The sequence below is a fragment of the Crotalus tigris genome, unplaced genomic scaffold (assembly GCF_016545835.1).
Source record: "Crotalus tigris isolate CLP2741 ecotype Arizona unplaced genomic scaffold, ASM1654583v1 scf7180000018691.1937549, whole genome shotgun sequence".
Lineage (NCBI taxonomy): Eukaryota > Metazoa > Chordata > Lepidosauria > Squamata > Viperidae > Crotalus > Crotalus tigris.
The window spans coordinates 1,296,197-1,320,885 of NW_024097150.1; the positions used below are offsets into that span (position 1 = coordinate 1,296,197).

The 24,689-nt window shown below is 40.3% G+C and overlaps 1 protein-coding gene across 6 annotated transcripts in view; it reads left to right on the forward strand.

Moving 5' to 3' along the window:
- The window catches only part of LOC120313517 (amine sulfotransferase-like), a 23,681-nt gene extending 3,225 nt beyond the window's left edge, over nt 1-20,456 (forward strand). For 5 of the 6 annotated variants that reach the window (XM_039355498.1, XM_039355501.1, XM_039355497.1 and 2 more), the window contains 5 exons: nt 2,614-2,822; nt 3,547-3,673; nt 4,666-4,760; nt 5,664-5,844; nt 19,526-20,456. In XM_039355498.1, coding sequence (XP_039211432.1) covers nt 2,614-2,822; nt 3,547-3,673; nt 4,666-4,760; nt 5,664-5,844; nt 19,526-19,686 — 773 coding nt within the window. In that variant the 3' untranslated portion in view covers nt 19,687-20,456. The remainder of the gene's footprint in view (nt 1-2,613; nt 2,823-3,546; nt 3,674-4,665; nt 4,761-5,663; nt 5,845-19,525) is intronic. The other variant, XR_005558162.1, reaches the window with a different exon arrangement.
- Nucleotides 20,457-24,689: the final 4,233 nt, after the last annotated feature.

A 24,689-nucleotide genomic window follows, 5' to 3' on the forward strand; every position in this document is an offset into this window, starting at 1 on the left:
TATGTAAGGATGTAGGTCTGTACATATGTTGTATATAGTGTGTTCAGATGTTCGTTATGTATGTGTACACTTTGAGAGCAAACAACTAAATTTCATTTTTAATGTGCGCCATTGTGCCCACAGTAAAAAATGACAATAAAGGTTATCTATCAATCTATTATGATGACATGTGTTTGTAATATAGTAGTCTGGTTTCTGAGGTACTTTTGAAGTATGGCAGTTTTCTTTATCTCAGTTCATAACAAAATCTAGTATTCAAAGTACACATCTTGTCTATTTGAGTATATTCTATTTTAATCCTCACTAATAAGTCAAAACCCCAATTTTCTTCAGCCTTATTCTAGCTTTCTTTCTTTGCCAACTTGCCTTCCATATCCATGCTTTTAAGTCATCAAATAGATCTCCCTCTTTTATTATATATCTTGTTTGAGATAAAAGAGGCCATCCAGTCGCCATTTTTTTTGAAGGGCTAACAAATTGTCTCTCTATTTTTCCATCTTGACATAGTTGTACTATGTTTAACTTCCCTTCAGTCTGTTCTTCTTCTTGATCCTCAGGTTTCTTCTGGTTTATATAGAAAGTCCTTTCCATTTCCAATGTTGTCAGTCCCTTTTCTGGGTTTTCTGTTAACTGTGCTTGTTGATGAGTTGAATCTTCTATCATAGTATTTGATTGTTCCACTTCTTCCATTATATTCTGTGTAGTTGATTCTTTAGTTGTAATCAAAGTTTGTTTTCATATATCTAGGCTGACATCTTGTTCTTTTCTGTAGCTTCTTATTTTATCAGTAGCTGTCAGAATAGTTTCATAAATTGCTTTCAGCATAAAGAGAATCTCTTCCTGATCTTCATCCATGTTCTCTTAGTGGTGTGTTAAATTAAAAGCTTTACAATCAGAGAATGAAAATAATTTTGTCACTGAGGATAGAACACAGCCGGGCTTCTCACAGCTGATATCTGTCAAGCTTGCAAAAGTCTTATGTATAGTCTGGACTTCAAGCCAAGTCTCTTTTAGACAATAAGTTGTAATATCAGGTTTAGCCACAAGATGTCGCCCATACCATTTAAGATTTTTTTTTAAGTCCAAAATTTTTATAATACTTTTCCCAATTTTACTTCTTTTTTGTAAGTAAAAACCCAAATCTTCAATAAGAATAAGAAATCTTTTAGTCCTCAAATTTGAGAAAGATAAAAATCCAGTTAGAATCAGGTTATTCTTTCAGCATTTTAAACTCCCCTCGATAGTCAGTCGCCCCTGTTTTTAGAGGGTGGGATAGAATTTCCCTTCCCTCTCTCCACTAAGGGGAAAATACTTTGGGCAGCTTCTACTGGTAGAAAAAAAAGTTAGGATTGAAGAGAGGTTCAGATCTCACCCAGTCTCATCCGTGCTGCTTTATAAGGTCACAGGAAATAATCAGAATGAACGGATTTTATGCCAAGAAACTCTGCTTTATTAAAGAAGCCATGTGAAATCCATGAACGAGTTTGTACATGATGCTGACCATAAAATGATTAGTTTGATTTTGATTTAACTGAGTATGAGTACTGAGTATTTGTGCTTTGTGAAACTTAGTTTAGGAGGTACAGTACCTCATTGGTATTGGTTTGTGAATGGATATGTCTATTATGGTGGCCAGTTTTTGAGCAGACAAATATATAATGTAATGTAATTATAGATTTGTCTTGTTCAGGAATTTGGAGGGGGGCAAGCAATGATTTGCTATCACAATTCTAAATATATCTACCAGCTTAAAAGGTGTATTTTTCCTGCTCTAGTGGCTATCATTTAAACAACAAAATAATGTCTGAAATGGTATAGGGTTTTCTGCCTGAGCAGGGGGTTGGACTAGATGACCTCCAAGGTTCCTTCCAACTTTATTATTATTATTATTATTATTATTATTATTATTATTATTATTACTATTATTACTATTATTACTATTATTATTATTATTATTATTGCCTGGTAATAAGTTTCACTTTAGCTGTCTGCAGCCTAGTGACGGGCCATATTTCTATGGCCGGTTTTTTATCCTCCAGTGTGGAGGCTTCCCCGGATCGAGCGGAAGATCCCCTCCTTGCTTACCCCTACAGAGCCACTTTTGACCCTTTCCAGGGCCCCCAGCGGTGCAAAATCGGACGTGGAAGACGGAGCTCGCCTTCCAGTGGCTACAGCAGCCACATCAGCAAACTGGAAGCCTCAACATTTAGCATTTTATAAGAAGCTGAAAACGTAGGAGAAATAAAGCTGCTAAACCTGTACTTTCATCATTTTTATTTTACCCATACATTGCTAGATGGGTGACCTTGGCCAGTCACACTGCCTCTGCCCACTCAGGATAATTGTGAGGAAAATAGGATGAGGAAGGATTATTAGGTATGCTTGCCATTACTTCCAAAACTAATAAAAGCAGGATAGAAATAAATGTGCAAATAAATAGCTAGTTTTTCTCATCCATCCATCACTTTAATCTGTCAATTTTAGAAGACTTCATTGTGTTCAGGCATCTCTGAAATATTTCCTATTTCTCCTGATAGGAAGGTTGGCTTGGCATAAGCTCAAAGTTCCCCAAGTAATAATGGATGAATTAATTTAATTATTCCTTATTTGCAGGCACAATATGGACTCAGAATATTGTGAGCCTGATTTTTCATGAAGGTCATCGAGATGGAACTGAAAATATTACCCTGAATGAAAGAGCACCATGGCTGGAGTATAACATTTTGCATGTAGATTTTTCCAGTTACCCATCACCTCGTCTCTTTAGTTCCCATCTGCCCTACTATTTGGTACCCAAAGGATTACGAAGTAGAAGAGCAAAAGTAAGACATATTTTGCTAACTTGTGAGGTGATGTGGGGAACTGTCTGTCTTCTGTTCTATTAGCTCTGTATCTGAATGTTTTATTAACAAATAGGCAAATGGCACACAAACACATATTACATTGTTCCAATATATTTGGTGGACACTAATAAGTTTTGAAGGGTGAGGAAAATAAACACAAACAAAATTGTGTTAACATCAGAATATCATGCCCTGGAGAAATAGCTAAGAACCGAACTGAATATCGACCAGCTTAAGCTTATTTTTCCAGATGGATTGCAACACTTGTGTTGCATGGCCATTTGCTATCTTAACATATCTGAACACTGTCAAGTTGAGGAATGCTATCTCTAGCCCTCAAAACCCTTCCCACAATCCCTTCTGTCAGCCACTCATGCCCTAGTCACCAAAGGTTTCAGCTGGTGCAAAATGCAGCAGCATGAGCACTTGTGTGATCTCTAAGAACTTCATACATGACACCTCTGTTTTGGAAACTGCAGTGGCTACCACTTTGGTTCAGGATTCAAGATGCTGGCCCCAATCCTGTTGGCCTGCTGGAAGTTCCTCAAACATGGTTTTGCTAATAAGCTTTGAGATCCCATGATATAATGGAGCCTGTTAGATGAGTGTATGAGAAATATTTGATGCACTGTATGTAGGCTTTGCTGTCAATCTGTCTTTTTTCTTGTTTTTTTGACTAGTTATTATCATCTTTCTGTTACAGATTATTTATGTGCTTAGAAATCCAAAGGATATCTTGGTTTCTAGCTATCATTTTCACAAAATCTTAGTCAAATTAGAAACCCCAAAAGACTTCAGTACTTTCTTTGAGACGTTTTTGGCTGGAAAAGGTAAGAAGTCCTTCATCATGACAACATTATGTCAGTTTTGTTTTAGATAAGAGATTATGAATATATTTCCATCTGCTTCCCACAAAGAACAAACAATCCACCCACTTTCCTAACATAAGTAACAAATAATGATTCTCCATACTCAAGCAGTAATTTGTGTAAACTCTATGAAAACAGTTTATAATGGGATGGATGAGTGAAGAAGAATGCAGGACGCTGAGGACAACTCATGAAGTAAAAATGGGTAGGAGAGGCAACTGAAGGGAGCTTATTACAGGAGAGAGATGAGTAATACTAAGATATATTTAATATAGAGGAGAAAATGGAAGGAAACTATTTGGTGATTTAAAATCAGGATATGAATGGGTTATGGCCCATTAGTGGGTTATGAATTATTTGCAATTTGGCCATGGAAATGGCAGGCAAGCACACACATGTGTGCCTACCCTGTTTTGCAAGCAGCAGGAATGCCTGCACACCACTTGTGCAAATGGAGCTGCATGCATGGTCATGCTTGCTGGCTGCTCACACAGATCCATCCCTTCTCCTCCCCTGCCAGTTGGAGACAAAACCAGAAAAGTTAGGTAACTCTAAGTTAAAGAATCACATACAAAGTGTTTTAGGAGTTGGAAACAGAAATAGCTAATCGGAATAAGTCTGATATTTGAAGAAGTATAACAAAAATTAAAGTAGATTGCTTTAATTAACAAGTTGGAGTACGCAACCATATTAGCTATGGCTCCCATTCCTTCTCTCTCCTCTCCACATTCAGTGATATTAGGATAGCCCTTAGTTGAGCTATCATGCTTTTATTTGTAGGCCCATTAGGATCATAAAGATAAATGAGGATAAATGGAGGAAATTGAAGTATTAAGAATGTATCCCTGAGACAGATGGTCAGCTGGATCATTGCAGCCCTGAGCTGAACAACTGAACTCAGTGATTTCAAGACTGCCCTCATGTTTACACTAAATTACTTTCTCTCCTACCAGTGCTTTGTAGTTCGTGGCTAGACCATGTAGAAGGCTGGTATGCTCATAAGGGTGATTTCAATATTCTCTTCCTTTCTTATGAAGAAATGAAAAAGGTAAGATGTGTTTGTGTTGTGAAGTGTGAATAATCTATTCCAATAGGGAGTAACAGAGGTGATCATAGAATCACTCTTGGTTGTTTCTGTGCACTCCTGTAGGAGTGGTGAGGTTTCTGAAGAAAAATAAGTTTCTGTCTCTTCTAAAGGAAGGAGGAGGATCTGGGAAATAGAGTGCTATCATCTTGATATCAAAAAGATTAATAAAAGGTATTTTTGTGAGCACTTGGCTTATTATGCTAGAATTCACAGGATGCATCTGTTGTAAACAAATCTGGCCAAACAAAGTTGATCTAATTTTTCATAGATTTACTTAGTAGATAAGGGAAATCCAACTAAGTATCTGTAATTAGCCAAAGCTTAGTCAAAGTCTCTCATAATATTTTCCTGTTTTGGCTCAGAAGAGATTGACTCAACTCAACTGCATTTTTAAGAAAGGCCAAGGCATTTTTTTTTTAGCCCGGCCTAGGAACTGGCCAGCCTCTGATACTGCCAAGATTGCTAAGAACATAAGAGTCTGAATCCTAGGGAAATTATGGCATATCAATATATTGTCAATTAAAAACATTTCTCAAAACTTGCCTTTGAAAACATTTACAACAAGTCCTAAAGCAGCATTTCTATTCAACAACGTTTACAACAAGTCCTAAAGCAGCATTTCTATTCAACAACGTTTACAACAAGTCCTAAAGCAGCATTTCTATTCAATGATATTGTTTCCTATAGTTTTCATTAAAAAAATAAACACTAATTATTTAATCAGGGTAGTTTTTTCAGTTTGAAAAGAAAGAATTAAAGGTTGGGGGAGTGAGTGACAGATATGATATGTGAGATCTCAACAAACCTTTCCATCTTTTCTCCATTGTTGTGGATGATCTAATATAAGGCTCTATCAAATTGCAGGACCTGAGAAGATCTGTACTGAAAATATGCAACTTCCTAGGAAAAAAGCTAACTGAAAAGGAGACGGATGATGTGGTAGATAAAGCTACATTTGATAACATGAAAATAGATTCCAGAGCAAACTACACATTCTTGCCTTCTGATCTCCTCGATTTCAGCAAAGGAAACTTTCTTCGCAAAGGTAGATCAGTAATAATTAATATTCTGGGACTGTGCTTTTGGAACGTGCTGGGCTTCATCTGAAACCACGTTCAACACTATAAATGAATTTGGCTGAAGCCATTTTCTCTTCATTTTTGGTAGCCACAGATTTGGGAGGAGGGATGAGTATTTTCTAATTTAGTCAAAACAATAAATTGTTCTATGGGAACCAAGGTCATTGCTGATTGCATTTTGGCAGGCTAAGGCTTCCATTAGAAAGCCTGGGCAAGTAGTTAATTGTGGAATGTGCATTATGACACATCATTGAATTGGGAAGTTCAACTTTGTAACCTGTGGGGGGAAAGCTTCAGTCTTGGTTTCACTTTTCAGTGTGCCAATACTACAGTAGTGGCCAAAATTGTGGAAACCTTTTGGGAAAAGTATACATTTGAGGTTTGATGGCTAATAACACCACTTTTTTTTGAATAGTACCATAAAATTATATATCAATTGAAAGATAATTTAATCAAGAATGTAATGCAATGAGGTTTGTTCAATTATCTGTATTCTATGAAAAGTTATAGCCAAATAACCAGAAAAAGGAGGGACAACTTGCTTAAGTTGATATCAGGTAACTTTTCTTCATTGGATTGTAGCCAATGAGCATTAGTGTTTAGAGAGCCAATCAGGTGTCATCTTGTTTTGGCAATGAGCCAATCAGATCACAGTAGGATTCAGTTATTGGTGTCATGTATTGAAGCTGAGAGGAGGACATTTGTCAGTGTGTTATGTGATTGCTATTAAGTTGGTTGGGTTTTTTTGTGTTCTTTCATTTAGTGAGCTTGTAAAACGTAATAAAATTAAAGTAATAGTGCAAACAGTTGACTGGTCACTCAGAAAGCGATGGAAAATAGTATGATTAAGTGAACAAGGCTACAGTTATAAAGATATTAGAAGAAAAATTGGTGGAAACTTAACCAAAGGTGGCATTTCTAAGTTTTTGAAGAGGTATAAGGAGACTCAGTCACTACAAAATCATACTGGTAAAGTCAGGAAAAGGTGCAGAACAGCAAGTGATGATAAAAGAATTAAGAGACTGTGCCTACGTGATAGAAGAAAATCATCTGGGTATATACAAGATGAAATGGCGCAATGCAATGTGAAGTTGAGTGCAAGGACTGTTTGGCGCAGACTGCAGGAATTTGGCCTCAAATCTAGAATTCCACAAAAAAAGCCACTTTTATCTCTCAAACAAAGGTTGAAAAGACTAAACTGGGCTAAAACCCATGTTACCTGGACAGAGGAACAATGACACAGTGTTATTTGGAGTGATGAGACCAAGATATCCCTGTTCGGTAGTGATGGCATAAAACACATAAGAAGAAGAATCAGATAAGATCCTGATTGCATTACATGTACCGTGAAATACCCAGTCAGTGTTATGATCTGGGGTTGTATGACATCAAAAGGTGTGGGCAGAATTTGTGTGATTAATGGGAATATAAATGGCCAAAAATACATTAATGAAAACTTGAGCCCAAACTTAAGCCTTCTGCACATGATCTTTTCCAAGACAATGAAGCATTTATATTTCAGCAAGATTCAGCTCCATGTCATGTTGCTGCTGTGTGCAAAAAGTGGTTTCAAGATAATCATATTCCACTGCTGGAATGGCCTGGGAATAGCCCAGACCTTAACCCAATTGAAAATCTATGGAGCCGACTAAAGAAACTTGTTAGTCAGAAGCAACCCAGCAATAAAACCCAGTTAACAGAAGCAATCATTCAATCTTGGTTTCACATTATAACAGCTGCAGAACTAAAGGACTTGGTTCACTCCATGGGAAGACATTGTAAGGCCATAATTCATGCTAAAGGTTACCCAACTAAGGATTAACTGACATGGTGATAATTTTTGTATATCTCATTTTTTCACATTTTTTTTTATTTTTATTTTAGACCAACAAAACAAAACAAAACACAGCAAAACATTACACACATACAAACATAATATATCCTTTTTGTTAACAGCAATTTGTAACAGTACTCTTCTATTATTTACATTTCCCCCCTCATTCTTCTTTGAAATATTTGTCCTTATTGCCCCATTGTTTCATATTTACGTTTTCCTTCCTTCATATTCTACTACTTAACTAGGAATAATTCATATTATTATTATTATACATTATTATACACATATCACCTCTACCAACACCTCATTTTAAATTTCCAACATTATTCATTGTAGTAACTCTCTTATTTTTTATAGGACTCGACCGGGATTCTATCTAGGCCTAGTGATCATACAAATATTCTCATAGTCCAAATCCACTAGCTTCTTTTATACCTTATTTTTTTAAAAAAGATTCACGTTAATTATTATTTAGTGCATATACTGTTTTTGCTCTAATACTATTTCCAACATTAAAATTCACCCCTTTTCATCCAAATATATTGATTTGATTTCATTTTTTCTTTGACATATATAATAATTCCTCCTTTCTTGTTTTATGCTAATATTGTGTATAATATTTCTAAATTTTACTTTCTCTAGTAGTTTTCTGTAATCCTATTTTATATAAACTTCCTAAAGATACATCACATCTACATCCAATTTCCTTAAATTGTTAAACGTTTAAACTCTTTTTCTTGATATATTTAATCCATTAATGTTTACAGATAAGAGCTTAATTATGACTCCTATTTTTTACTTGATCTATTTTTTATTTTTTATTTTTTTTATGCTTCTTGTCTCTATAAGTCTTCCTTTTGCTTCTCTTTCTAACCTTTCTCTTTCTTGTAACTTTTGTATTTCTCGCTCTCGATCAACTTCCTCTAATAAATCTTCATCGTAACTTTTACTCTCTGGCTCTTTCCTACTTTCTTGTTCTTCTCCTTGTGAAAAGTAACACTCATAAAAGTCCTGTGCTTTCTCAAGTGTATCTATCTTGTATTTTTTTTTCCTGCCAAGTTAAAAGTATGCCTTCAGGTATTAACCAACGAAACATGACTTTATATTTAATTAATTGAGTCGTTAAAAATTGGTATTCTCGTCTCTGATTTCGTATACTATGTGGTATTTGTTTTAATACAATTATTTCTTTACCCTTATATATTATTGGTTCAGCTCTAGTTTTTTAATATATTTCATCCCTTATTGATCTTCTAGTAAATCTTATATGGACCTCTCTCGCCAATCTATGCCTTCATGCATAATTCGTATGTACTCTATATATTTTGTCTATGTCTCTTCTTACTTCTGTTTTTCTTTGCCTAAAATCTCTGCCAACATCTCTGCCATCTTTTCTCCCAATTCTTCTTCCTTTTCCTCTACAATATTTTGAAATCTTAGAAAGAACGAAGCTTTGTTCATTTCCAGAAAAGCAATAGATTCAGTCAACTCCTTATTTGTCTGCTCAGATTTCTGTATCATCCCTTCTATTTTACTATCAACAAGCTCCATTTTTGTTTTGACTTTTTGAATTCTTTGTTCATTTTCCATCATTGTTTGTTGTATATTACCTATCTTATCATTCATATTTTTAATTTCATCTCTCATTTTTACAATATCATTCTTAATTTCTTTATGATGTATTTTCATTTCTTCATAATTATTTGCTATTGCCTCTTGGGTCATCATCATTGTTTCTTGAATCGTTTGTAGTGTTATCTGCAAACTCTGTGGGTTCATTGCCAATTCTACTTTTTCTTTTACTTTCACCAACATGATTCTATGGCCTGAAGGAGAGGCCATTGTAGTTGTGGGATTTGTAACTGTTTTTTTGCTAACTTTAGTTGTAGTTACAGTACTTGTCATTTTTATTACTTGAATAATATTTCTCCACTTTTGCATAAAGAATATATATAATACTTCTAGGGGGGGTTGTTTCTGGCGTTCTTGTAGTCTTCGGAGTTTGTTGGTGTGTGTATCTGTCTTAAGGGTGGTCTGTGTTTCGGCTCTCCAGACGGCGAGTTGTTTGGATTTGTCCCAAAGTGCGGGGTGGATCTTGTTGCTGAGTTTGAGGTGGAGTGTGAGGAGATCTTTGTTAATTCGGTCTAGGAGGAATCTTTTTGTGTGAAGTTCATTTCTGATTAGGGCCAATTCTGTTCTTTTCAGGATCCGTTTGGTGGCTGCAGAGTTGGAGTGGAATTTCAGTTGGAAACATGTGGGGATTAGATTTTGATCTCGGCAGTTGCGTAGGAATGCGAGGTCGCATAAAATGGAAGCTCTTTGGACTTCAAGTTTTTCATAGGTCCTGGTCAGATGGTGGATTTCCTCCCCGTAGAGGTTCGATATTTGTTTTCTGAGGTTTTCGCGGGTATTTGTATGTAGGTCTTTGGTTGTTCGGGTTTTCTCCTGCGTAAAATTGGAAGTGTCTTGGCAACGTTTCGACGAAGTCCCATTCGTCATCTTCAGGCTGGTGTTTTCAGCTTCGTGCTTTGAGCAGCAATGTGTGGTCTTAGCTGTTTCTTCCTTTTAACTGCCAGTGGGGGTATGAACTGATTGGGTGGGAGCTTGGCTGTGTTCTGATTGGGTGGAGGTGTGTTCTGAATGGTTAGGGGCTTGGCTGTGCTCTGATTGGCTGGGGGAGTGTTCTGTTTGGTTGTGCTCAGGTTAGTCTGAGTTGCAGAGGGGTTTAAGATTTTAGGCTGCCTTGCTATTTTTTGGCTTCTCGTTCGTGGTCGTGCCTCCTCTTCATGGAGGGTGTCAGTTTGCTTCATGTATGGATTGGAGGGGTTTAAAGTGGCTAATGATGCAGCTGTGGTCTGGCTTCTGGTTTGTGGTCGTGCCTCATCATCGGTGTGGCTTTGGGTTTGTTTTTTGCGTGGATGTGTGGTGGTGACCTCCTGTGTGGTTTTTGTGAGTGTGGGTCTGGTATCAATTCCACTCCAACTCTGCAGCCACCAAACGGATCCTGAAAAGAACAGAATTAGCCCTAATCAGAAATGAACTTCACACAAAAAGATTCCTCCTAGACCGAATTAACAAAGATCTCCTCACACTCCACCTCAAACTCAGCAACAAGATCCACCCCGCATTTGGGACAAATCCAAACAACTCGCCGTCTGGAGAGCCGAAACACAGACCACCCTCAAGACAGATACACACACCAACAAACTCCGAAGACTACAAGAACGCCAGAAACAAACCCCTCCTCCCTCACAGCCACACATGAAACAAACAGTGCATAACATCTCAGATAGGATCCTCACCAAAGCCGAAACCAATGTCCTTTCCAAAGGATTCAACTTTGCAGTCGCTCCCAAACACATCCCCACTGAAACCATTATATGTGGAGTTGAAACCAGCCTGACCAAAATCAACCCCGATGACGCTAACAGAATCAGACTCGAAATCACCAACATCCTCTGCACCAGCAAGCCACCCAAAAGCAACTTACCCAAAGAGGAACAGACAGCACTACGTAACCTGAAAGAAGACACCAGCATAATAATCCTACCAGCAGACAAGGGCAACGCCACGGTGGTTATGAACACATCTGACTACCAAACCAAATTAACCAACCTACTCCAAGACTCCACATACAAACCCCTAAATACAGATCCCACCACCTACCTGGAAAAAACCACCAGATCCAAAATAAAAGCCTCCCCCATTAGCGAAGAGATCCAGCAAAGAATCATTCCCAGAGAGAAATCATCCAGATGCCCCAAACTCTATGGTCTCCCCAAGATACACAAAGAAGGAACCCCACTCAGACCTATAGTCAGCTCCATAGGCTCACCTCTACAAAACCTAGCCAAATTTCTCGCCAAACAACTACAGCCCTATGCAGAATCCATCACCTCACACGTAAAAAACTCATTCCAGTTTATAGAGATCATAAAGAAACAAAACTTACAGCCCAGCGACCTACTAGTGAGTTTCGATGTCATATCCCTCTTCACCCAAGTGCCTATCAAAGAAGCCTTGACAGCTATTCAAAACAAATATAACCCCCCCAAACACATCTTAGATCTGACCAACCACTGCCTATCCAACACATACTTCATCTATAATGGACAAAAATTCAAACAAACAGAAGGAGCACCCATGGGATCACCCCTCTCACCTGTCATTGCCAACCTCTACATGGAACACTTTGAAACCCAAGCTCTAGAAAAATCGGATCACAAACCCAAACTCTGGCTCAGATACGTAGACGACACCTTCATAATCTGGCCACATGGGAAAGAAAAACTGGACAACTTCCTCACACACCTCAACAGCCTACACCCCAAAATACAGTTCACCATGGAAACAGAAGCTAACAACCAACTTCCCTTCCTGGATGTCTTAGTCTACAAGAAATCCAATGGCTCCCTAGGACACACCATCTACCAGAAGAAAACACACACAAACCGCTATCTGCACGCTCTCTCACACCACCACCCAGCACAGATCAACTCTGTAGCCAAGACACTCATCTCCAGAACAAAACGCTTAGCTGACGAACAACACCTAAAACCCGAACTACACACTCTCACCAATGTACTAACATCCAATGGATTCCATAGAAATAAGATTACAAACCTAATCCAAAAAGAAACCCCCACTAAAATCCAAGACAAAGAACAAGAAAACGGCAAAGCCCTCCTCCCATACATAAAAGGCACCACAGACAGAATCAGTAAGATCCTCCATAAACACAACATCAAAACAGCATTCTGCACAAACAGAAAAATATCCACCATCCTTAGAAACCCCAAAGATAAAATTGAATTAGAAAATCAAGGAGTATACGAAATCCCATGCACCACTTGTCCCACCACATACATCGGACAAACCAACAGAAGAATAAGTGCACGCATTGAAGAACATAAGAACTCAGTCAAAAAAGAGGAACCAACATCTTCCCTGGTCCAACACCTTAAAGCCACAGGACATGAAATTGACTTTAAAAATACCAGAACCATTGCCAAAAGTGAACATTTTAATAACAGAATAATCAGAGAAGCCATCGAGATAGAAAAACGCCCACACAGCATGAACAAGCGAGATGATACCTCCCGCCTACCAGCCATTTGGAAACCCGCCCTTATTGACAAACGACTCCCTAACACAAAAAATGATACCAGACCCACACTCACAAAAACCACACAGGATGTCACCACCACACATCCACGCAAAAAACAAACCCAAAGCCACACCGATGACGAGGCACGACCACAAACCAGAAGCCAGACCACAGCTGCATCATTAGCCACTTTAAACCCCTCCAATCCATACATGAAGCAAACTGACACCCTCCATGAAGAGGAGGCACGACCACGAACGAGAAGCCAAAAAATAGCAAGGCAGCCCAAAATCTTAAACCCCTCTGCAACTCAGACTAACCTGAGCACAACCAAACAGAACACTCCCCCAGCCAATCAGAGCACAGCCAAGCCCCTAACCATTCAGAACACACCTCCACCCAATCAGAACACAGCCAAGCTCCCACCCAATCAGTTCATACCCCCACTGGCAGTTAAAAGGAAGAAACAGCTAAGACCACACATTGCTGCTCAAAGCACGAAGCTGAAAACACCAGCCTGAAGATGACGAATGGGACTTCGTCGAAACGTTGCCAAGACACTTCCAATTTTACGCAGGAGAAAACCCGAACAACCAAAGACCTACATACAAATACCCGCGAAAACCTCAGAAAATATATATATATATATATATATATATATATATATATATATATATATATATATATATATATATATGTGTGTGTGTGTGTGTGTTTTCTAAGGTTTTCGCGGGTATTTGTGTGTATATATATATATATATATATATATTATTTACAAATATTTATATGCCGCCCAATCCCAAAGGACTCAGGGCGGCATACAAAATTAAAAACAGTCGTAAAACAATAAAATAATCCAATCATACCGCGAGTCCAATCATATCCCGGCCCCCCAGGCCTGCCGGAACAGGAGAGTTTTAACGGCTTTCTTAAAGGCTGGCAGGGTGGGAGTAGTTCGCACCTCGGGGGGAAGTTGATTCCACCAGGTCGGAGCCACCACAGAAAAGGCCCTTCCCCGAGGGCCCGCCAGCCGACATTGTCTGGCCGACGGGACCCGAAGGAGGCCCAATCTATGGGACCTCACCGGTCTCTGGGAGCTGTGCAGCAGAATGCGGTCCTGTAGGTAACCTGGCCCTATGCCATGAAGGGCTTTAAAGGTGATAACCAACACCTTGAATTGCGTCCGGAGACCCACAGGAAGCCAGTGCAGCTCGCGGAGGATAGGTGACACGTGGGTGTACCTTGGCGCGCCCACAATCGCTCTCGCGGCTGCGTTCTGAACCAACTGCAGCCTCCGAACGCCCTTCAAGGGTAGCCCCATGTAGAGCGCGTTACAGTAATCCAGTCTTGAGGTGACAAGGGCATGAGTGACTGTGAGTAAAGCCTCCCGGTCCAAATAAGGCCACAACTGGTGCACTAGGCGAACCTGTGCAAAGGTCCCCTGGCCATAGCCGATAGGTGTTGTTCCAAATTTAGCTGTGAGTCCAGGAGGACACCCAAGTTGCGTGCCTGCACTGAGGGAGGTAAATTTGCCCCCCCCCCAGTACTAAAGATGGACCGTCCAGTTGGCCTTTGGGAGGCAAGACCCAGAGCCACTCGGTCTTGTCAGGGTTGAGTCTAAGCCTGTTCACCCCCCATCCAGACCCTCACATCTTCCAGGTACCGGCACATCACGTCGACTGCTTCACTGAAAGGACACGGGGTGGAGATATACAATTGGGTATCATCCGCGTACTGATGATACCTCACCCCGTGTCGCCGAATGATCTCACCCAGCGGTTTCATGTAGATGTTAAAAAGGAGGGGGGACAGGACCGAGCCCTGAGGCACCCCATAATCGAGGCGCCTAGGGGTCGATCTCTGTCCGCCCGCCAACACCGACTGCGACCTGTTAGAGAGGTAGGAGGAGAACCACCGCAATACCCCCACCTCTCCAAGACGACGCAGAAGGATACCATGGTCGATGGTATCGAAAGCTGCTGAGAGGTCAAGAAGCACCAGGATAGAGGAATAACCCCTATCCCGGGCTCGCCAGAGGTCATCGGTCAGTGCGACCAAAGCAGTCTCAGTGCTGTAGCCGGGCCTGAAACCAGATTGAAAAGGGTCCAGATAATTGGTTTCCTCCAAGGATCGCAAGAGTTGAGACACCACCACCTTCTCTACAACCTTCCCCACAAAGGGGAGGTTGGAGATGAGATGAAAGTTCTTCAAAACAGCTGGGTCCAGGGAAGGCTTCTTGAGAAGGGGCCTCACCAACGCTTCCTTTAAAGGTTGCGGGAAAGACCCCTCCATCAAGGAGGCGTTGATTATCGCCTGGAGCCAGCCTCGTGTCACCTCCCTACTGGCAGAAACCAGCCAGGAGGGGCAAGGGTCCAATAAACAGATGGCGGCATTCATTGCCCTCACGACCTTGTCCACTTCATCAAGGGTCACAGGCTCAAACTCACTCCAGATAACATGACTAAGACCAGCCCCTGGCAACTCGGCTGGCACTGCCCTAGTGATCGGTCAGATTCAGAGTTACTGGCCCTCCAACGTCGCTCTAGACGTCTCTTGTGGCGCTTCATCTCCCGGAGCTCCTCAGTAAACCAAGGGGCCCTCTGGGGACCACCACCACAGAGAGGTCGCAAAGGCGCAATTTGATCCAGGGCCCCGGACGCCGCCTCATTCCAGGCCGCAACCAGGGATCCGGACGAGTTGTAAACAAGGGAGTCAGGTATTTCCCCAAGCTCCTCCTGGAACCGATCTGGGTCCATTAGGCGCCTGGGGCGGAACCACCTAGTCGGCTCCCTCTCCCTGCGATGGGGGAGTGATGCTCTGAAGTCCAGCCTCAATAGGAAATGATCTGTCCATGACAAGGGCGAGATCTCTATTCCCCTTAATTCCAGATCATGTCTCCATTGCCCCAAGAGAAACACAAGGTCGAGTATGTGACCACCCCTATGAGTTGTATCCTGAATTACCTGGGTCAGGTCCATGGTTGCCATGGAAGCCATGAACTCCTGCGCTGCCTCTGAGCGATCGCCGAGTGATGGCAGGTTAAAGTCCCCCAGTACTATAAGTCTGGGGAACTCCACCGCCAACCCGGCTACTGACTCCAGCAATGCAGGCAGGGCTGTTGCAACGCAGCTGGGAGGTAGGTACGTCAGCAACAAGCCCAACTGAACCCATGAACCCAACTTCAATAGGAGGGACTCACACCCAACAACCTCCGGCGCAGGAATCCCACAAGGACTCAAGGACTTCCGAGCGATGACTGCCACTCTACATATACATATACTATTCTCTAAGTACTGTCACCACTCTTAATTTCATTCACTATCACTCTTATTTGAATAGTCGCCTGTTTTTATTTCTTTACTATGCTATGATTACTTTTCCACTTCTATTTAGTTCAATTACTCAGTTACACTTATTTCTATTTCATTAATACAATTCATTTACTTCATTACTTTTAATACATTTGCCTGAGACCACTTTTTTACTTGTAGCTTAATCACTGCTTGTATATGAGTGACTATTGCATCAGCCTTTTTTCCCTCAATCTCAATTTAATATGTCCACCAATTCACCAACTATCACCTCTTATTTCTTCTTCTCTGTATCCAATATTTCCAAAACATCCACTCGTCACTTTGTCCAGATATATGTCAACTAAAGTCCAAATTTCAATGTTATTTGTTCTTCAAAAATAAACTAAATTTCTCCGTTGTCTCCCTTCACCTTTTAATCCTTATGTTAATTTCTCAAAGTCCTTCTTAATCACCTTTCATTGCCTCCAACCGTCCTTTCACCAGTCCTTTCTTTGATTTCATTCACAACTTCTTGCAGTTCTTAAATTCCAGTCTCTCACATTTTGTAAACTTTGCTGTGGGCTCTCAGCATTCTTCACGCTGTTCTCGTTCTGCTCTATTTGCTCCCTTCTCCGCTCTGTTTCAATTCAGTTGCCACTGTATTTCTCTCCTTATAGCTTTACTTTTCCTGTGCCTTCTCTCAGCCAAATGATCCTCACCTCCTTCAGGGGTTTCCTCGTCTCCTGTTACAAAGCTGTCAGTTCAATTTTTCACTCCCTCTCAGGCTGCCGTTATCGCTCCAGGCCAGCCTTAAAGACTGGTTTCTTCTCCACCAATTTTAAGAGTGCTGCTTCATTCTGCTCGGGTGTTTGCTTTCCACCCGGGTTCTCTGAAGCTTCCTCTTTAATTTACCGATCTCTCCGGGATCAGCAAAGCCCTTGCTGGGCTCTTGGCGAAGATTTTCCCAGGACTTAGGAACAGAGATCTGTTCCTTCACCCGCTCGATGATGACATCACAGCCAGAAGTCCCTATATCACGTTTTTTCTACGTGTTTCACTTTTCTTCTTTATAACTGCTATTCTAATAGCAAATCCTTCATAAAAGTTATTGCATTACATTCTTGATTAAATTATCTTTCCATTGATATATAATTTTATGGTACTACTCCAAAATAAATATGTTCTTTAAGGAAATCTTTTTTGCCTTGGAGCTCTTTTTACTGGTCTCATCTATCGCAGCCATGAAACCAGGATTACTACCTTCACTTGAAAGGCACTTTCTAAAGTGGTATGGACATGTCCCAACAACCTCTCTTTTTGCTGTCTCTCCATGATGTTGTGTTTGTCTCATCAGCAGCCTGCATTTGAAGCAGCCATAAGCCTTTCTTAGCTGTGCCAATGTTGAAGTGGTGTTCTTCTTTTCACTCTGATAAATTTTGGGCATGGATATAATCTGATGTTTTCAATGATCATTATGTTGGTTGCATAGGCTAACGATCCTTTGGAAGTAGGATTGTTCTAGCTCACAGTGGCCACTTTTAAGATGGAGAAGACACAACCTCTTCACTCTCTATCCTGGGCACTGTCCTCCAGTCTCTTTTAAGCCTATAGGGACATCACCAAAGCTCAAAGAACCATGAATCATTTCACTTAATCAGGGGGCCAGTTCCAAAAGGGTGAATTCAAGATCATTTAGAACCTCACTGGCAGATCATTGGTTCCACGACTTCCCAGTAAAAGATACTTATGGCAGGAGAATCATTCAACACCTTCTAGTTACAGAGATCTTTGCCCTTCTATTAAGTCTTCACTCTGTAATCCAGCTCTAATTAAAATAATAAGGGACAACTTCCTGCCCAAAAACTATAAATACAGAATTCTAAGAACAGTTTGATGGACATAGAGGTGGCTAAACATTGATCTGATAATGGACAAATGTGCAATGTTCCAAGTTAGTCAGGTTTTGCAAACTATTATCCTCTTTCTCAGACTCAGAGAAGCCCATAGTGGGCAAGGTAATTGGAGAGTGGAAACCACATCTGGAAGAGTTTTTATCTTCATTTGTATAGTCCCTTTCTGAAGTCCTGAAATGTTTTATATTCAGTCATGTTAAAAAGAAAGCATGCCCTCTTTGAGTTATAGGTTTTACGTATCAGGACATAGTAAATATCATCTGGTTCTTAGCAGTTCTTTAAATTAGGTATATACATAGTCAGCTGAACAACAGCACATGACATATTACACTATGTCATCATTTATTTTACAAAAAGAAAGCCAAAATGGAGAAGCCATGTGGGGAAGAAACTAAGAACATCCCTACTGTTTCTATGGGTATGAAGAAGCTAAGTAGCAGCTAAGTGCTGCTATCAAATGACCTTAATCCAGTGGTCTATAAAACCCAAAGTTTTAGGAGTTTGCTGGTCTCCAGCATTGAGGGAAGGACATCAGTAATAATCTTAGACAACTCATTGTTGTTGCCTATCAGTCTGGGAAAGGTTATTTGCAAACAATTTAAAATACATCATTCTATGATGAAGAAGATCATTCACAAAGGCTGGCCAACATTGGGCTACGCAACAGGACAATGATCCCAAACACACCAGCAAATCTACAATAGAATGGCTGAAAAAGAAAAGACTCAAGGTGTTGCAATGGCCCAAAGTCCAGATCTCAACCCGATTGAAATGGTGTGGTGCAGTGGTTCTCAACCTTTCTAATGCCACGACCCCATAATACAGTTCCCCATGTTGTGGTGACCCCTAACCACTTATACATCACCGGGTGCCAGGGGCATGGCAAAGAAAAGGGGGGGAAATGGCGGACAGCCTTGTTTGGTGACCCCCGTGAAATGGTTGTTCGACCCCAAATGGGGTCCCGACCCACAGTTTGAGAACCACTGGTGTGGTGGGACTTCAGGAAAGCTGTACATAAACAAATGCTCACAAACTTCAATCAACTGAAGCAAAGTTGTAAAGAAGAATGAGCCAAAATTCCTCCACAGCAATGTGAGAGACTGATTAAGTGACACAGAAAACGATTACTTCAAGTCATTGCGGCTAAAGGTGATTCTACAAGCTATTAAATCATAAATTTTTCATGCACGGCTTCTCCATTTTGGCTTTTTTTGTGTAAAATAAATGATGACATAGTGTAATGTCATGTTGTTCATCTAAGTTTGCATTTACTTACTTTTAAGAACAGCTAAGAATCAGATTTTTACTATCTCCTCATAGATAAAACCATAGAAGTCAAACAGGATGTACTTTCTTTTTCACATGACTGATTCAAACACAAACTTAGTCACATAAGAATGTGTAAGAATGAACGGTTTGGTGACAGGATGGCATAAATAGCTTCTAGTTTAATTGAATACAAAAACTGTTGACATTTTTTTAATTGTTATTTCCCAGGTACTGTTGGGGACTGGAAGAACACCATGACTGTTGCCCAGAGTGAAAAGTTTGACCGTGTCTTTAAGGAGAGGATGGAAAAGCTGCCCTTCAGGTTCTGCTGGGATATTCAGGAAGATCTTGAGCCTATTTCCAGCTCAGTGGAGGAAAATAATGTGTGATGCACAACTTCAAATGGCTTGGATCAGAGATGACCTTCCAAGAACAGTCTTTCTGTAACCTTGTAATGCTTAAGTCTCAACTCTGCAGAGATCATAGAACAGAGCAACATCAAATTCTATGGTATTATTAAATATTGTAGGCATTTGCTTATTGATTTATATTTCCATTACTGACTGACTCTGGGTGTTATATATGAAATAAAACCCCACAAAGACAACATAGCAAATAAAAAAAATATAATATCAACAAAAAAATCCAAAGCTGATATAGCTACAACAGCCAGACCTATTTATTATACTTTCCGCCTCCGTGAAGATATATGTTGCTTGATATATCATCTTAGCCCAACTCCTACGGGAAAAATCACATTTTTAAGGCTTTTTTTTTCTTTTTTCTTTTTGAAGGCTAACAGACCCATGGCCCTACAAATCTTAGCACTCTGTGGATAGGGTGGAGAAGACACTGAACCAGAAAAGGCATATCTCCTGTGTTGCGTCCTAAGCCTGCAAATGCAGACTCGAGACATTGCAAGGTTCCCGGGCAATTGCAAAAACTGCCCGGGACCAGACTGAGTGGCGCCGGCCGAGTGCGCATGCGCAAGGCACGAAAAGTGCCTAGTAATGTTGCCATCTTGTCTGGGGAATTGGGACGTATAAAAGGAGGCCTGCGTGCCTTTGCTCGTTGTTGGAGTTGGAAATAAGTACAACAATTGGATGTGTTAATTGGATTTCCCTTATCTACTAAGTAAATCTATGACAAATTAGATCAACTTTGTTTGGCCAGACTTGTTTTTACACCATATACATCCTGTTAATTAAATTATCTAGCATGACAAGCCAAGTGCTCACAAACACACCTTTCATTAATCTTTTTGATATCAAGGTGACAGCGCTCTAGTTTCCCAGAACTTCCTCCTTCCTTTTGAAAAGACAGAAACTTTTCTTTAGAAACCTCACCACTCCTACAGGAGTTCATGGAAATAAACAAGAGTGGTTCTGTGATCACCTCTGTTACTCTCTATTGGAATAGATTATTCACACTTCACATCATTTCTAAAGATGCTTAATGGTTGTTCATATTGTACTTCACAGCACAAACACATCTTACCTTTTTCATTTCTTCATAAGAAAGGAAGAGAATATTGAAATCACCCTTATGAGCATACCAGCCTTCTACATGGTCTAGCCACGAACTACAAAACACTGGTAGGAGAGAAATTAATTTAGTATAAACATGAGGGCAGTCTTGAAATCACTGAGTTCAGTTGTTCAGCTCAGGGCTGCAATGATCCAGCTGACCATCTGTCTTGAGGTGATGATGTGAACATGCACACTTCATCTCTTGCTGTCCCAGTCTTTTCTAAAATGTTCTTTCTAGAAGAAATGTTCTTTTCTCACTGCTCCCTGTAACAATTACTACTTGGGAATTAAGAAATGCACCCTGATGGTCGCATTGAGTGAAATATTTTTAAGGAGTAGCAAAACCCCCTTCAAATTTTGCTGTGATATTCATCATGAATCCATTTTCAGCTTGCTGGAAATAAAACAAAATAAAATAAAATGAAGCACAGCAAGGAGGTTTCAGTTGTACTTGCTTGAAAAAAATGGCAAAGCACTTATTTAGAACAATTCCTGCACAGTGCTGATATCTTAATCCTGAGCTATATGGCTGATTACATTTTGGACTATTCCATTATTAATTGGCCCAATAAAGGTACAGCACTGAGACATGAGTATCACTCTCTCCTTCCACTCAGATGTAGACTCCAACCGTAGACAGTTGCAACAGTGCTGAAAAAGTAACTTTGCAACCAATCCTCACGTTAATGTCCTTTGTAAAGCAAAGGAAAACTAAAGTAAGATTGTTACATTGTGATGCTTCACTTAACAACTGCTTCTCTTAACCCCCAAGTTGTGGGTCCTAATTGCAGTTGCTAAACGAGGATTACCTGTAGTGATGATGTGAACACTGTCGTCACATCTTTGCATTTGGAACCCGAGGACCTAAATCACACAATTTGCATTGTGATGTCATGATGCACACTTCACCTCTTGCTGCCCCAGTCCTTTCTAAAATAAATAAGAAATGTTCTTTTGCTCATTGCTACCTGCACTTTCTCTCTGCTCCCTGTAACAAATACACCTTAGGAATTTTGAAATACAACCCGATGGTTGCCTTGAGTGAAATCCTTTTAAGGAATACAAAACCCCCTTCAAATATTGCTGTGATATTGATGATGAACTGAGTCCATTTCCAGCTTGACGAAAAATAAAATAAAGCACAGCAAGGAGGTTTCAGTTGTATATGCTTGAAAAAAATGACAAAGCACTTATTTATATCTTAATCCTGAGCTATATGGCTGATTACATTTTGGACTACTCCATTATTAGATAAGCTTAACAATGTTCACAATGCATGAAAAAGGAAATCTTAGCAGGGATTGATTGCTCCTGTCATTACAATTGAAAGGGGAGACATAATTATGGCTACAGATAGTTCTCAACTTACAACCACAATTGGGATGGAACTTCCATCGCTAAACAAAGTGGTTGTTAAATGAGTTACCTCTCCAATTTTACCACCTTTTTTGCTGCGGTTGCCAAGTGGAGCTATTGACTCTTCCCCCATTGACTCTGCTCAAGAAAAGCCACCTGGAAAGGCTGCAGATGATTTTTGGCAGTCGCTTGAGGTGCCTCTCACCAAGACACTGAATGTAAATTTTGAAAGCCTCTTTTGTCACCTAGCCCAGTGCTCCCTCCAACCATTGATAAGCTTCTTACAGAGTAAAGAGAAGAATCATCGCTTGACTTTGGGGTTTTGAAGATTCGTTTCAATTTGACTAGAGAAAGATTGTAGTTTTTCAAATATAAGATTATTTTCATTTGATACCTTACTATATTTTAAAGGAAATTAAGAGAACATTTTCTGAATACTAGCTTATAGTAAGTTGACTACCAGTGTTTTAAGATAGTTTACAGATTGGTGTTATTTCTTAAACTTAGAGTCAAGTTGTATTGTTACTATCGCTGAACTAAAAGAAAGTTGGAGGTCACCTTTGTTATATTTGTTAAATGTATTTTTTCCCTTTAGGGCACCTAAATGTTTGGTCATTCCTTTTCTCTTTTAGGTTGCTTTCTATTTTAATATATGATGTTCAAACTTCGTAAAGATATTATAAAAATCCCCAATATTTAAGGGTGTTCTGGCTTTACATTATTAAGGCTGTTTTATTTGTGAATGTCATCACATTAAATAGAACTGGCAAACCCCTGTCCTTAACTGATGCCAAAACAACACTGAGCCTACTACAATCTGCTACCTTAGCCCAAATTTTTTGTTTCTCTCATCTGACATCTCCACGCTCCCCTCTCCCCTTTCTCAGACCAAACTGACGAGGCACTATTAGAGCCACATCATCAGCCTTTAAAAGAATATTTATATGTTTACCACAGATCTTGGATATATGATGTCTGAACTATACAGGAATCTTGGATTATTTTTGACATAGAGATTAAAAAGCAACCCTGTCTAATACCTTTATGAGTAAGCATGCTCTGATTTAGAGAACCATTTATACTCATGCACACTTTCAAATAGTATTTGAGTAGAGGGTCTTAACCAGCAGTAAGATTCAGGGTTCAAAAGCCCTCCTCCACATGATAGAATGACCAGGCCCTAATTGTTTGCTTGAAACTCAGAACAAATGAAGCAAACTGTGGCTGTCTATTGGGAGGAAATTCCTATGTATGGTGATTGTGATTAAAAAAAAGTGGGGGGTGAATAGATTTAATTAAGATGCCGAGGTAAACTGTTTTAAACAAAGATATATTTTTGGTCTTATTTATATTGGGATAATAAAAAAAATACAACCTTCCTGTGTAGGAATCTGCCAGAATTTTTCCAGGAAGAAACTGAGCAGAAATGTATGATACAATTGTAATACATATGTGTGATTGAAGCTGTTACAATATAGTTCTGCATTTTTATGAATATATACTTGTGGCGTGCACTTTTGTTCTTAGTATTGCTCTCTACTTTATGGAGCAACCTTAAGTAATATGGCCTACAGCAACCTCCTCTTTTTCAGAATGTTGGCTGTGGAATTCTAGGAGTTGAAGTCCACATGTCTTAAAGTTGCAATGAGTGGGAAACAGTTTACTACAACCTTTTCAAGTACCTTGATCAAGAAGGATATATGTGCAATAGGACAATGCATGGAATTCAACTCCTAGAATTAGTAGCAATAGCCATGCTGGCTGGGCATTCTGGGAACTGAAATCTCTGCATCAACACATCTTAAAGATGATGAAGTTTGGAAATACAGCTGTGAATGTAGGTTTCCTGCTTGCAAGAAAAGTGCAAATATTCACAACAGCTTAGAGGCAGGAACTCTCAGTTTCTCTTCCAGAAAGCTTAGCGGACTGAGTGGCTTCATTAACCCCAATATTGCCTTCAATGGTCTGGTAATTTGTTATTATTTTGCATTGCTTTATTTAGTATGCTTTATGTTTATTTATTATTTATTAAGCATTAATATCCGCAAATGACCTAGAGCACGGGTCAGCAACCTGCTGCTCCGGAGCCGCATGCGGCTCTTTCAGCCATCTCCTGCGGCTCCCTGTCCACAGAGCTCAGCCTGAGCAGCCATGGCCCTTTGCCATCCTCCTGCTGCCTCCTGCTACCGCAGCCATGGCCCTTTGCCATCCTCCACCACCCTGCCCCACCTTGGCCCAGGTGGCTGCAGCCCTTCGCCATCCTCCCATTGCCACGGTGCTCTCCGTCATCCTGTCCCACTTCGGCCCGGGTGGCACACGCTCCTTCACCATCTTCCCGCTGCCATGGGGCTGTCCACCACCTTGCCCTACTTTGGCGTGGGCGGCCACGCCATTTCGCTTTCCTTCCGCTGCTGTGGGACTCTCCACTGCCCTTACACACCTCAGCCCAGGCAGCTGCAGCTCTTCGCTGTCTTCCCGCTGCCACCGCTGCCACTGGGCTCTCTGCC